This window comes from Protopterus annectens, chromosome 11.part0 (genome assembly GCF_019279795.1).
Source record: "Protopterus annectens isolate FY-2018-M chromosome 11.part0, PAN1.0, whole genome shotgun sequence".
Taxonomy (NCBI): domain Eukaryota; kingdom Metazoa; phylum Chordata; order Ceratodontiformes; family Protopteridae; genus Protopterus; species Protopterus annectens.
The window spans coordinates 1,034,549,294-1,034,561,306 of NC_056745.1; the positions used below are offsets into that span (position 1 = coordinate 1,034,549,294).

Sequence of the window (12,013 nt, forward strand, 5' to 3'; positions counted from 1 at the left end):
GTTCCATAGTAAGGGAAACCTCTGCGAAGGGAATCTATCCCTCCAGCATGTTCTGTTCATTGTTGTGTTGAGGTTTATATCCCTAGAGCATGTAGCTCGAGTAGTTTAGTTTTGCTAAGATGGAGCATGTTCAATAATTCTGGGTTGGACATGGCTCTGTACGTTAGACAGAGATCGCCTCTGAGAAAGTGGTATGCAACAGAGAACAGTCTTAGCTTTTTCAATCGTGCTGCATAGGGCAACTGTTTGAGGCCAGTAATCCTCTTGGTTAGGTACCTCTGTGGTCTCTCCAGCTGCTGGAGATGTCTAGCCAGGTACATTCCAATTGGTGCATTGTACTCAGTAATGGGTCTGATGAGGGAAGAGTAGAGGGGCACCATTACATCCTTAGATCTTGATACGAACCCTTTCGTGATCAGATGGGTCACATAGAAGGATTTTCTAACCACTTTGGCAACATGGTTATCAAAGGAAAGCTGACTATCTACTTGGGTCCCTAGATCCCTTATTTCTTCTTCAGATTTCAGGGGATTACCTCCTATGTAGTTGCTTGTATTGCTTGTAGTTGGGTAGTAAAAGTCGAAGGAGACCTGGGTTATTGTTAGTAGGGTACTTGAAAGAGTTGGCAAGATGTAGCTGAGTTGCATTAGTAAACAATCACACCAGTAGACATCTACTTTTAGTGAATAGTTGTATTGACATTTTTTGGGATTCTACAGTGCATGGATGCTGCCTTTGCTGTCTCTCCAGAAAGTGTTTTTCTATGAAATGCACCCCCCCCCCTTTTTCCAGCCTTCTAGTGATCTTTGTCCATCTGTAAATATAGACCTCTGGTATCACAAGTTGAAATTCAGGTAATGTACTAATGGTTTGTCCTAGCCATAACATCATTAAGCATCTAGCAAACCTTTGTGGAGCAATGCAACGTTTGTGTATAAAAAATGCCATGCTTTGTAAAATTCTTAACAGTTAAGACATATAACATTTGCTTTTACTTCTGTTTTAATAGGGATGTCAAGTGTCATGTTAAAGTGAAGCAGAAGGGTTCTGTGCTGAACATGCTCAAACGTTTGGACAAAATAAGGTTCAGAGGTCACAAACGAGATGAGTTCCTTGATTTAGCAGAGTCACCAAATGCCTCCGACAATGAATGTGGGGATGAAATTCCAATGAAAGCTCCTCGATTATCTGTCCGAGACATTGAGGATCTGAAAGACCCTGTAAGTGTCACAATTTGTCTACAATTGTTTGAAAGTACTTGGATTTGCACAAGATTGTTCCAAGGTATTGTTAAGTCATACTCCTTTCTGACCAACTTGTAAATGTTTCACACTTATAGTCAGTCATTGCTGTGTTACCACTTCATTACCATAGGCTTCCTTTGACTTTGTTAGAGCTTGTGAAATGTGTCAGTGACTATCTCTGCTTTGTTGTACCACTTTGGGGCAGTCATGTTGGCTCCTTTGAACATTTTGCTCTTGCACTGTGTTTATGCTGTCTTACCCATGTGAATATAAATATTCTACACTTTATAGGTTCATAGGTTCATACTAGGCTATCTGCCCAAGGGCATTTATAAGCCTAGCCCATAGTTATTTGGCTTTTGCCACCCCTTTAGTTTGAATAAAACTATGCCTATTATTTTGCTGTGCCTCTGTCAAGCAGTGACACTGAAGTAATCCCTGGGGTATATCTGCGATCCCCCATCCATTGGTCAAGATTCCTCTTGAACAAGGCCAGCGAGGTGCTCTGCCTCACGTGTACCGGGATTTTGTTCCACAGCATAGGGAGTCTCTGGGTGATGAATCTGTCCCTCCAGCACGTTCTATTAATAACCGTGTCAAGGTTCAAGTCTCCCGCCCTTGTGGTTCTGAGGGATCTAGATTTTTTGAGGTGAAGCATATTCATCAAATCAGGGTTTGACATGGCCTTATATGTCAGGCACAGGTCACCTCTGAGCAAGCGGTATGAGACTGAATAGAGCTGGAGTTCTTTCAGTCGGGCAGCAAAAGACATATTTTTGAGACCCTTTATCCTTTTGGTGAGGAACTTTTGGGGCCTTTCCAGCTGCTGCAGGTGTCGGGTCAGATACATTCGAATGGGGCATTGTACTCAATCATAGGTCTAATGAGTGATGAGTACAGGGGGACGATGACCTCCTTGATCTAGATGTGAATCCCTTCATGATCAGGTGGGCAATGTAGAAGGTTTTCCTAACCACTTTAGCAACATGAGTGTCAAACGAAAGGCTACTGTCAACCTGGGTCCCCAGATCCCTGATGACTTCTTCTGTGCTCAGTGGATTGCCACCTATATGGTAGCTAGCGGTAACCTTGTTTTTCCCGAAGGGTATGACTATGCATTTCTTGGCATTTAACTTTAGGCCATGGCTCTGGCACCAGTTACCCGTTTCTGTGAGGCCCTTCTGAAGGATATCTGTGTCAGATGTGTTTTCGACTATGGCGCCCAGTTTGCAGTCATCTGCAAACTTTGTCAGCCATAACCCTCCTGTGTTTGCTTGTACTTCAGAAAAGTAGATGCCGAACAAGAGTGGACCCAGGACTGAGCCCTGTGGGACACCACTTGTGACAGGCTTTGAGTCTGACATGGCTCCAGCAACTCTGACCCTGTGGGTTCTGTCACTTAGCCAGTTTGCAACCCATCTTGTGATGTATGGGTTTACATTCAAGCTGATGAGTTTTTCAATGATACCTGAGTGGGGTATTGTGTCAAAGGCCTTTGCCAGGTCAAGGTAGGCTGTATGGACTGCCTTCCCTCATCAATGGCCTTGGTGACTGTCTCGAAAAAGTCAACCAAGTTTAAAAGGCATGATCTGCCTTTGACAAAGCCAAACTGGGTTGGATCCAAAGTCTGCAAGTTCCCTATGTCTTTATTTATGAGTTCCATTATGATCCTCTCCATGGCTTTGCAGATAAGGCTTGTCAAGCTAATGGGACGGTAATTTCCAGGGTCGGTGGAGGCACCGCCCTTGTGAAGTGGGACCACAGTCGCCGTGCGCCACTCCTTGGGTACGTATCCTGAGGTGAGGCTAAGATTAAACAGCTGTCCTAACTGCGGGTTTAATTCCTCATTGAGTTCGTGGAGTACACAGCCGGGGACACCATCCGGTCCCATGGATGCTGTGTTTTATGCTTTGGAGAGAGCAGTTCTCACCTGGGCGTTGGAGATGTTTGGGGGGCTACAATCCTCTGGTATAGATATCTCTCTCCTTTTGGGGGGGAGGGGGGGGAAGTTTGCACTGAACCTGTCAGCCAGTATGTTGGCAATGTGTGTAGGTTCAGTAATCTTCACATCATTTTGAACTAATTCTGAGCATATCTGGGAGTTTCCTCCTAGGTTTCTAACATAGCTAAAGAAGGCCTTATGATTGTCTTTTGAGTCCTTGGCGATTTTTCTCTCAAAATTTGCCTTGGATGATTTTATGAGAGCTCTTAGTTTTTTACTTATAATGATCAAATGTGTCTTACCTTTCAAGCTTTTGTCACCTGAAACACTTTTGAACTGTGTTCGTTCCCTTTACAGCCATCAGATGCAAGATAGCCAAGTTATAGTATCTTACCCCACTGCTGTTCTTATCACCATGTGCATTTTGATGATGATAACCTTTAGAACCTTGCTACATCTCCATATTGCTAATGTATTTATGAAGTGCTATTGGAAATTGTTTTACCATGGCCATAATAGTGTTAGAGATTTTGTGTCAGGGCTGTTAGTTTTAGTGTCTAGAATTCATGCCATATTTGCTCTTTCAAAAGATTTTGATAGCATGCGAGTAAAGTTTTGTGACAGTGAAGGAGAAGTGATATAATTTATTTATTTTATTTTTTATTTTACATTTGATAACCGGGAAAGTCCGACTGGACACAGGTCCATTTTTAGCAGAGGCCCGGGGAGAAAAGCTCCACTTAATACAATACATAACTATGTTCTTAAGGCATGCAATTAAACATTTAAACAACATATTTAACATTTCTGCATAGACATTAAAAAATCAATAGCATCAGAATAAAACTTCAACATTTCTAAATAGATTTTTAAATCAAAACTATCAAAATAGAACATTGTTTGGTAAGAGTAAGTATTCGGAGGTTAGAAATTTATAGTAAGAATATGTATTCAGAGGTTTGAAACTTATAGGTGCTCTTTGGTGGAATTATTGCAAAACTGCATTGTAGTGGCTTAGCCTGGGGAGTCACATGTGCACAGCCAATTTTTAGTGTAAGGGATTTGAGTAGTTTCTTAAATAGTGAAGCAGAGCTTGTAGATGTTATATGATTTGGGAGTGAGTTCCATATTTTTGCTATAGTACAGCCAGAAAGAGTTTTACCTGCTTCATTCTTATGTTTGATGATATTTGAGATTTCGGTCTGTTGATCTTAAGGTTTGGGTGGTGGTGTAGTGCTGTATTAGCTCTTGTAGAGCAGGAGTTTTGTCAGAGAGGTAGTACAGTCTGGGCTGTGGAGAGTTTAGCAGCAAGAAGTAGTTGGGGCAACTCAAGCCAGATGAGCTGTTTGAGGGAAAGGTAGTGATGGGATCTACTAGAGGCACCTGTAGCAAACTTGGCAGTCTTGTTATAGCAAGATGTCATTTTGTTTAGTTCGCTGTGGCGAAGATTAGTCAGGATTGGGGAGGCATGCAGTAGGATGGGTAATAGGTGTGTTCTAGCAGTAGTGGCTTTGGTATAATTGGTCATGAATTGCTTGTTCCGATACAGTAGACCAAGCTTTTTGTTTACTTTTTTGATTGTTTGGGCTATGTGTATGTCAAACTTTAGATTGTTATCAATTGTTACTTGTAGGAGTTTAGTGTCAGTTGTTGGAGTGACTGAGGTATTTTCCTTGGAGTTTATGGTGAAATCATTATTTAGTGCAGGAGCTCTACCAGGACTGAAGAGAAGTAGTTTTGTTTTTTTGAGACTGAGTATAAGTTTAATACTAGAAAACCATGATTTAGCCAGAGTAAAGGTACGCTGTGTTATTGTTTGAAGTTTGCTTAAGGTTGGGGCGGCACATATGATAGTGGTGTCATCTGCATATTGCACTATAGAGGCAGAGGGAGAGGTGGCAGCTATCTGATTTGTAAATATGGAGAACAGTAAAGGACCAAGTATGGAACCTTGAGGGACTCCTATGGATACAGGTAGGAGGGAGGATAGCTGGTCCTGCCAAAGAACTGCTTGTTGGCTGCCTGATAAATAGCTGTTGAACCATGATATAGTGAGGGAGTTAATGTTAAGGGTAGATAGAGTTTTGAGAAGAAGACTGTGGTTGACCATATCAAAGGCTTTAGATAAGTCTAAGAATACAGAGGAAACTAAAAGTCCATTGTTTCTATGGGTGTTGACTATGTTGGTATGTGAGAGTAGAGCAGTGGTGGTACTATGGGAGGATTGAAAGCCATGTTGAGATATAAATATAAGGTTTTGTAGGAGGTATTGCATTAGTTGTGAATGTACTACTCATTTTTGATAAAGGAGATAAAATTGCAGTTGGGCGGTAGTTGGTGAGCTCAAGGGAGTTGCTGTCTTTATGGAGAGGAATAATATGAGATATTTTCCAGAGGTTAGGAACTTTGCATTCCGCAGTGGATCTATTTATGAGTATAGACACTGGGTAGGATATAATTTCAGCTGTTAGTTGAAGGAAATCAGCGGGAAGTTTGTCAGCAGATAGCGTGGTAGGCTTTAGCTTTTTGAGGAATTTAGTAATAAGTTGGGCAGGTGCTGGAGACGAGGAAAAGCTAGAAGGAAGTCTGTTGTGTGGTAGGGTTAGTAGGGGTTGGAGAAGGTGTAGGGCTGGTGGTGGTGTTTAGGGTGTTAGAGCTAGGACTGTTTCCGTAACAAATTTGTTGAATTGTGTAGGGGTGCTTTCTTTGTCTGTTAGAACTATGGGTGCTGGAGTGCTAGTTTTACCTGGATGCAGTAATTTAGTTATTGAGGCCCAGAATTTCTGAGGGTTGTGAGTGTTCCTCTCTTGTAAAGTTTTGTAGTAATTGGTTTTATCAAGTTTTATAAGTTGTTTGGACTTGTTCCATAGAGCTAAGCTGTTTTGAGGTAGTGGTTTTAAGTTTATGATATTGAGCCCAGGCTCTGTCTTTGTCCTTCATTATGGATTTAGTTTCTTTTGTTAACCAAGGGGCATAGTTTATCTCAACTCTGATGGTTCAGGCTTGAGCGTGACGGTTTAGGATTGAGAGAAAGGTTGTATTAAAGTAATCTACTGCTTTGTCTAGGGGTAGGTGTTTTAGGGGAGTCCAGTTACAGTTTTTTTAGTTCATTGTTTAGGTCTTTGGCTTTGAAGTTGTTCTTTTTGTTATGAACTGTTCTGAGTATGGGTTGTTTATTATGGTGAGATTTATTTCTAATAAGGTAGGTTGGTTGGTGATCGCTCAAATTGTCTTGTAGGCAGCCTGAATGTTGTGCTTAGGTGGAGCCAGACAGAAGTATCCAGTCTAAGATGGATTGACGTTTGGATTTCTTATTGAATCTTGTGGGGGTATCTATGATTTGGGTAAACCCGTGAAGATTAATATGTGTAGAGGGATTAAATTTGGCACAGTCAGACCAGTTAGTGTTACAGTCTCCTAAGAGAATGGTCTGTTGTGGATGGGAGGTAGACATCCAGTGTAACAGGTTTTGCATAGTGGCAATGTTACTTCCTGGTGGGATGTAGGCACCTGCTATAACTATATGCTTGCTAGAGTTTAGTTTTAATTTAGCAAGAATGAGTTCTATATCATTGACTTCCTGGGAGTTGTAGCTAACCTGTTCCAATGTGAGATGATTTTGAAATAGTATGGCTACGCCTCCTCCTTTTTTCCCTGTCCTATCTTTCCGCATAATATTATAGCCAGGAGGTGTAATTTCATTATCATGATGTTCTTTTTTCTAGGCCAGGTTTCAGGTAGTATGGCTAAATCTGGTTTATATAAAGTCAATAGGACATGGAGGTAGTGCACTTTAAGTATACTTCTTACATTAATGTTTAAGAGAGGTTGAGAGGACGCTGCCCGTCTTTAAAGAGGATTTGGTTGGTGTAGGTTTGTATGGATTGAAGAGGTGGGTCCTGGGTTAGGGTGTACGTCTCCACAGCAAGTGAGTTGTCGAGTTAGATATAGGTAGAGTTTAAGTAGTTTCTGTAGTATGTTTTTTTTGTTTTTGAGATAGGTAGGGGTTTATTTTGTTTGTTGGTCTATTATTTATGTAGGAATAGCGATGGGTTGGGGCAAGGTTGTATGGAGATATTGGGAAATTATTTAGTTAATTGGCTATGGTATCCGTTTGCCACTGGGTTGGATTGGTGAGATGAAGGTTGTGTGTGGTAGGATGTGAGGATAGAAAAAAGAAGTACCAAAATAGTTAATGTGTAACATGCTACTTTTAGGTGTGGGGAAGGCATTTTATTTATTTCCTAACCTCATTCTTATGCTACCTTTTTTAGTAGGGGAGGAGGGGTGAGTGAGAGAAGGGGCAGTAAAAGATAGATGGCAGTGAAGCTATTAAAGGAGTTGGCAACAAGGGTGTGGTGTAGTATGAATGAGTGGGGGATTGATGGTGAGAACTAATTGGTTGATTGGGTGTATGAGCTGAAATTCTTCCTGTTGCTGTCGGGGTTTGGTTGCCCTTTCTGTGGTTACCTGTGCTGGTATATTGTGTGATGTTCTTCAAACCAATCACTGCTGAATTAGTCTAAGCTGTATGGGTTATATCCTGCAAGAAGGATATAAAAGCCAGCCAAGCTTTCAAAGCTTCAGGAGACCTTCCATGAACCCAAATCATTAGTTGGCTTGAGCTAAGCCGACTAAATAGGCAGAGTTGGATGCAAAGCCTTTCCAAGCTTTCCTGCTTCCGAACAGTACAGTCCTCTGGGAATTTTGAGGGTTGACTGTCCGCTTGAGCTGATATTCTTTGTAGTCAGTGTTGTAATACTGATATTTGGATCTTCCTCCCATGGAGAAGACAGTGACTGGCATGATTTCCAAAGTCATTGCATCATCTCTAGCAGTCAAACATGCAAAGACCGACATTTGGATATCTGGGTATATAGGGGTATATAGGGGCATCCAGAGCCATCTTCATCACTTTCTTGCTATGCAGTCAGATGTGCTTCACATGTGTTGAGTATGCTTGCAGTCCTTCACTTGGCTCGTGTTTCCAGAGAACCACCTTCTCCTTCCAGTCATACAAGTGCCCCTTTGGGGAAATGTCTCTACTAATTTAAGAAAAAATAAACAATTGCTTGAAGTGTGGAAAACAAATCCCACATAAAAATGTTTCACTCATTTTGTCTGTTGTACTTGGAGACTCAGCATGATGTTTTTAACAGTCTTAACTGTGCCAAATTGCATGCAAAAACTCTCACATGTAGGGCTGAGTTACTTGCTGCCTACATGGAGTCCACTGTCTTCCTCAGTCGTGTCACAGTCTATGCTACAGCAGGACCTCCGCAGACTACGGCTCTGCTAGCATCTTTCCAAAAAAAAAAACAGAAAGGCAAAGGACCCTGGCATTTCTGAAAAAGCTCCATCTACCTCTCTTAAATTAACAGACAACCTAGGTGAGGTGCTTTTGCAGTCTCCTGTTCCAGCACCCTCCAGTTCTGAACCCCCTGGCATGACCCATTGGGAGGTTGCCATAGGTTCTGGGTCTACCTAAAAATGCCACCATGATTCACACTTTGGTTAGGTCTAAGGCATACCTCTCAACCTGGAAACACCAAAAATCTGGACAAAGGCCCAAGAAAAATAGGTATAGATTTGTACACTGCTTAACATAAACTTTGCATCCATACTTATGTAACCCCACCCAAAGCAATGGAATTGTAGGATACCAACTTTCAAATGCAAACTGAAGGACATACCACCAAAATATGTCCCCAGCCCAGACCCTGTAGTAAATGGTAACCATTTTTTAAATGTGTAGCAGTGATGTTCACTGGGAAGGGAGAAGATGGAAGAACCTTAGGATTTTGTTTTTGTTGACTTGCAGTGTGTGAGTTTTGTGGTAGAAGTAGGGCATTTAATAGTAGGCAATATTCTACTCTTAGCAAAAGAATATTCTAGTTTGCTAGGACCTCCAAAAGTCATTCTCCATGGCCTACTGAATAGTGGTGTAGCTCGAGTTTGTGCCGCTCGGGGCTGTCTGAGTTTGCCACCCTTCCCCCCTCACAAAATCAATGTCAAATGAGCCCCCCCCCCCCATACACAGCCCTCCTCCTTGCAGCCATTCCAGTGTCCCATTACTTGGTTATTTTTCACCCCATTTACCATAAACACTGTAATGTGCGTACTATTGTACGATAATTATTTGGATTTCATTTAAAACTTTTATTTTACATTTTATAACACAAACACTAACATACATCTGCTAAACAAAGCAATATAGTCTCATAATGAAAATAGACTTAGCATTAAAACTTCTCTGCCCTTGAACCTCACATTCATTGAAACAGCATTGAAACCCGCATTCAAAGAAAATGCATATGGCCAGTGGCAGATAAAGATTACCTTTGGGCTGTTTTCAAATCATAGGCCCCTTGCACATGAAACGTACATGTGTTCTTTGACACACCATCTTGACTGTATTAAATTAGATTTCTTGTATAATACAGCACACTTCTTAGAGCGCGTTTTAAATATATTGTTTTGAACATTTTTCTAGTAAACAATGAAACAAAATGCATGAACCAGTTATGACAAAACTGCCCAGTTCAGAACATTTCCATCATAAAGCTCTACTCAAACTACAATCCACCAGTATCAGTAAATATGCACAATCTCTGCAGAAGTAAGTCATCTAAATAATTCCACATTAGAGAGATCTGTAAGATCTCTACCTAATGAAAAGGTTGCTGCTAGCAAAACATTAATATTACTTTGTTTCGTCTACAAATAAAGTGCCTGTTGGCCTTGATGAATAAATTGCCTATGTTACATTAAAAAAATGATAAACTAGTAATATTGCAGTAGGGAATGGATAGCAAACTGATAATAGGTTCATAGTTACTAAGTATTTCTCCCAAAGAGGACATTCTCAGGACTGCAGCATCCACCCCCATTAAAAGTACAACACAGTACAGTATCAGCAATCCATCTGCATACTGTGGGAGTAGAACCCACAGCCTTTTGCATCAAAAGCAAGCATTCTACCTATTGTGCTACTAAGAACACAAACAGACATGGCATAAGCAGTACTAAACCTCTCTCCCCCTGAAGAACTATGCAGCACAAAAAATCCAGAAAAAGCAAAAATTTATTGGCAGGGGAACAAAGGCCCAAACCAGGGACACATTTTAAACATTGCATGTATAATCTTAGAAAAGTTGATAGAATAAAATGTTTTGCATTACCATGCGTTTCCTGAAAGGTATGAATACTGAAAATTAAATGTCATCATTATTTAGTGAATTCAGTTCTCAGTGATTTGCCAGAAAACCACAAATTATAAGAGGAACAGACCAACAGTATGAGTCAAACATTCCAGACATTCTGTAAAACTTTGGACAGTTGAGGATTACAGTTAACTCCTTAAATTGCAAGTGGTGGTGGTATGGGTAGAGAATTTAGGCTCTTGGTCCTTGTACCTAAGGTACAAGGTTTGAGTCTGAGTAATTCTAACCAGTAGTTATACCTAACTGGGGCATTTTCACCCCCCCCCAGTATTAATGTAAGATGATGCTAAATCAAACTGCCAGTTTAGATGATGTTAAAGTTAAGCACAGTTCAAAGTTATCACACACGCACACACAACTCAGCCGTTAATGCAAGACACTGATGATGCCATTAACATTAAGTAGTGAACAAAAGCACAGTTAAATAAAAGTAATCGCATGTTACGTTTCTCCTGCTGTTTCAAAAGAACTGGTTGTAGTTAGGACCAAATGTACTCACAAATGCCTGGTGAAGTGCTGATGATGAACTTAAAGTTAAGCTAGCATAGTTAAAAGTAATCACATGAAGTTTCTGTTTCTCCTGCCGTTTCAAATGTACTGGCTGCAGCTGTTAATGCCATTAACATTAAGCACAGTTAGGTTAAAGTTAAGCAGTTAAAGACACTGAAAGTTAAGCAGTGAATAAGCACAGTTAAAAGTAATCACGTGTTACATTTCTCCTGCCGTTTCTAAAGTACTGGCTGCAGTTAAGACAAAATGTAATCACAAATGTCTGCTGAAGTGCTGATGATGAGCTTAGAGTTACGTTAGCACAGTTAAAAGTAATCACACAAGGTTTCTGTTTCTCCTGCTGATGTCCTTCAAGGATGCATCTGCAGTCATAACATATGGGTTGTCCTGCCTCAGGCAGCCCTTCGGTCGGCCGGATTCCAAAGTCTGGGTCTGGCCTCGGCTGATGTCGCACTTTCCCCGACGTCAGAGCTTCTGGGGTATAAAGGCATCAGCCGACGCCATTTTCCTCAGTCTTTCTTGCTGCGCGGTGCCCAAAGCAGAAGCTGTTCGCAAGTGCCGGTCGGTCAGATCCAGAGATTTCAGCTACCGAAGACTTCTAAAAAAGCTAAGTACCCCGTTGGGGACTCTTTCTTGCCTCAGCCGATGTCAGACAAAGTAAGTAATTGTTTAACTTGTGGGAAACAAATACCTCATAAGGATTTCCATTCTTACTGCCTTCCTTGCTTAGGCCCAGACCACGACGTATCAGCTTGTTTAGCCTGTGCCTCCTTCAACCGACGGACTCTTAGACGTCAGTCGGAGTTTGCAGAAGAGTTTTTTGGATCCGCTTTTGCATATAAAATGCCATCGGAGACTCCGACTACACATTTAGCCAAAAAACGCAAGGAAAAGGACCGACACTCGTGGCCCACGGTTTCGTCTGAAACCATGGTTAGGCCTACCGCGAGTGTCTCGGTTTCGGCCGAAACAGAGTCCTCGGTTCTTACTTCTACCGAAATCATACCTCCGACGACCGAGGCCAGAGAGGCCCCGGCTGAGTCGGCTACAGAAATCCCTACCGAAGAAGCAAGCGCACAAGATTTGTCCGACAC

The 12,013-nt window shown here is 41.5% G+C and overlaps 1 protein-coding gene across 2 annotated transcripts in view; it reads left to right on the forward strand.

Annotated features, from left to right (window-relative positions):
* The window catches only part of GRAMD4 (GRAM domain containing 4), a 2,037,033-nt gene that overhangs the window by 385,981 nt on the left and 1,639,039 nt on the right, over positions 1–12,013 (forward strand). For both annotated transcript variants that reach the window (XM_044088380.1, XM_044088381.1), the window contains exon 2: positions 1,010–1,220. In XM_044088380.1, the coding sequence (XP_043944315.1) occupies positions 1,010–1,220 (211 nt within the window). The remainder of the gene's footprint in view (positions 1–1,009; positions 1,221–12,013) is intronic.